This window comes from Hydra vulgaris, chromosome 02, assembly GCF_038396675.1.
Source record: "Hydra vulgaris chromosome 02, alternate assembly HydraT2T_AEP".
Classification (NCBI taxonomy): domain Eukaryota; kingdom Metazoa; phylum Cnidaria; class Hydrozoa; order Anthoathecata; family Hydridae; genus Hydra; species Hydra vulgaris.
This window is the reverse complement of record NC_088921.1, coordinates 61,503,048-61,505,439: the sequence shown is the minus strand read 5'-3', so window position 1 is coordinate 61,505,439 and position 2,392 is coordinate 61,503,048. Positions and strand designations below refer to the sequence as shown.

The window sequence follows — 2,392 nt, the reverse complement described above, 5'->3', positions numbered from 1 at the left end:
AAATGCTCGGTTTGTTTACCATTCAGTATGTTTTAATGTTTTCTATGTAACGTTTACAGAAATTATAATATTAATAAAAACTCTGTAGATTAAATGATTAATGTGTAACTCATATAAAATTGAATAGTTGTATAAAGAATTCTTTAAAACCTTGTCTTGGGATTTCAACACAAGGTTTGTTTCATTGTATAAAAAAAAACGCTATTGAACTCAAGATTTCAAGAAAATATTGAAACTTATTAAAAAGATCAGAATTTTCCTGTGTAATTTTTAAATTTTAAAATTTTTTAAAGAATAATAATATCTCGACTTCATAGTAACGTACACGAACTTTGAAAATTAGGCAACTTATTTAATGTAGAGTTGACATTGTCAGAATTAATTTTTTGCAGTCTTTTTGTTGCACAGTGGTTGCTGTGGTTACAGTTGTTAGAATCTTGAAGAAATTTTAGCTGACCTTCAACTGCTTTTTGATAACTTATCAAATCGTTGCGTAGTCTTTCATAATTTTCTACTGTTGGTAGTTTGTTTCCGTCTTTGGCGGTATCTTCGTAAGCGGTGTCAACGTTATATTTATACAGGTAATTTGACTTGAACCATTCCAAAATTTGAGGTCCTTTTAACGGACCTTCTACACTTCCATCTCTTCGTATATAAATTTCGTCTTTGTCATTAATGTAAAGACATTTTGGGAAATTTGGCTTAAAAACCGAAATTTCCAAAACTTTTAACAAAGAATCATTTTCAAGTTCTTCAACTGATTTGTTAGAACCATGAATTTTAACTGGAATAAACTCAATTTTATAATTATGAGGGAGCACATGAGGATAGAAGTTTTGAACTACGTGATCGATTTGGCAACGTATTTGATCTTCTTGCTTATTAGAACAAACGATTCCATGAACGGTGCAATCATCGCCAACCCCAACAAGTAAACGACCACCTATAATAAACGTCGTAACCTATTAGCTAACTAAAAATTATCAAAAAATAAACACGCCTAATAAATTAATATGGGGATTGTACCTTCGCTGTTTAGAAATGCACAAACATATTTTCTAAAATGATTTATAAATGTATTGGTCAGATAGTTGCCGGAGCCTCTTTTGTATTCTGTTACACGATCTTCAGTATTCAACCTTTGTCCGATAAAAAATTCTTTTTTTTTACAGCTGCTGCAGCTATTTTGGTGAACAATATGCAGTTTTTTTTCAAAGGTTATCGGAAATGAAATGCTACGTTTTAGTACATGACTCGTATCAAACATTAGTCTTGCATACTTGAAGTCTAAGTTACATTTTCTAACTTGAAATACAAAACTCATATTCTTTTCGAAAAAGGAATTTCGAAAAAATATATTTATTCCCCATCAAACAAAAAAGTTGAAGTACTTGATGCTGAGCACTTGATACTTACATTAACTGCTTGAAGAGAGTATATGTATATATTATACCACGAGTGACATCAAATAGGTATACGGCTAGTTTTAACCAAATTTATTTAAAACTATTAAATACATTAAATTTGCGATATTTTGACATTTACCATATAAGTTGTTTTGATCTTGGTAGCATGAAAAAGTTTGCAGTTAAAAAACAAAAGCAAGTTGAATAAACTGTTAAAATAGAAACCAATAAAAAGACGCTTATGCTTTTTCTTGGTTTCATTTTTTTTAATGATTAATTTATCATCTACCATTCCAACTATAATATAACGATATAACTCCGATAATAAGTTTAGGTGAGTTTTTCAATTAGCATTACTATTTTTATATTAAAGTTTTATTAGTTTTTACAAATTTTAGGTATTTTTTTAAGTCATCTTTTTTGTTGTAATAACCCCAAAAAGATAGATTTATTAAATTGTCTATTTTAGACACTTTTTAATTTGTACTTTTATCTCACTCTGCTAATCTTTTTTAAAATACATTATGTTTTTCTAAAGCATTAGCTGTTCGTGGAGTTCTATTAAAGTGGTTGTGTTTGTTATTACAAATTTTTTGTAATAGTGCACTTGCTTTACTAAGCGGAAATAAGATTTTACTTAAATTTCTGAAAGATTTTTCGAATTTTAACTTTTTAATTATTTTCTTAGGGAATTATGGTAGTAGTTCTTAATTAGAAAAAGATTATTAAAATTTTCTCCAATTTTTTTTAAGAGGAAGAATTTTAAGGTAAAAAAAAAAATCAAATGTTTTTGATAAATTTTTGAATTGCTTATGAGAAAAATTAAACTTTTGCAGTATACTTATTTATTATCAACTTATAATATATTAAATTAATCAAAAACCAAAAAAAAAAAAGGTCAAAATTTTTTTTCTTGTTTAATTCAGTTTGCAAAGATGAATGGATTGAATCACTACAAAGGTCGCCAGTATTTTATTTGTTACAAA

At 27.4% G+C, this 2,392-nt stretch overlaps 1 protein-coding gene across 1 annotated transcript; it reads right to left on the bottom strand.

The window, feature by feature from the left end:
* Positions 1-210: 210 nt before the first annotated feature.
* LOC100211461 (schlafen-like protein 1) lies at positions 211-1,612 on the bottom strand. The gene is made up of 2 exons (XM_065791610.1): positions 1,027-1,612; positions 211-943 (listed from the first exon to the last, which is right to left on the bottom strand). The coding sequence occupies exons 1-2, from the start codon at positions 1,322-1,324 to the stop codon at positions 312-314; spliced, it is 930 nt and encodes a 309-aa protein (XP_065647682.1). The 5' UTR covers positions 1,325-1,612; the 3' UTR covers positions 211-311.
* Between the last annotated feature and the right edge of the window lie 780 nt (positions 1,613-2,392).

Bases quoted from the DNA above. Each gene is read 5' to 3' on its own strand.
- LOC100211461 (XM_065791610.1), bottom strand. From the start codon at position 1,324: ATGAGTTTTGTATTTCAAGTTAGAAAATGTAACTTAGACTTCAAGTAT. The intron at 944-1,026 runs GTACAATCCCCA...CGTTTATTATAG, and splicing joins TGCATTTCTAAACAGCGAAG to GTGGTCGTTTACTTGTTGGG.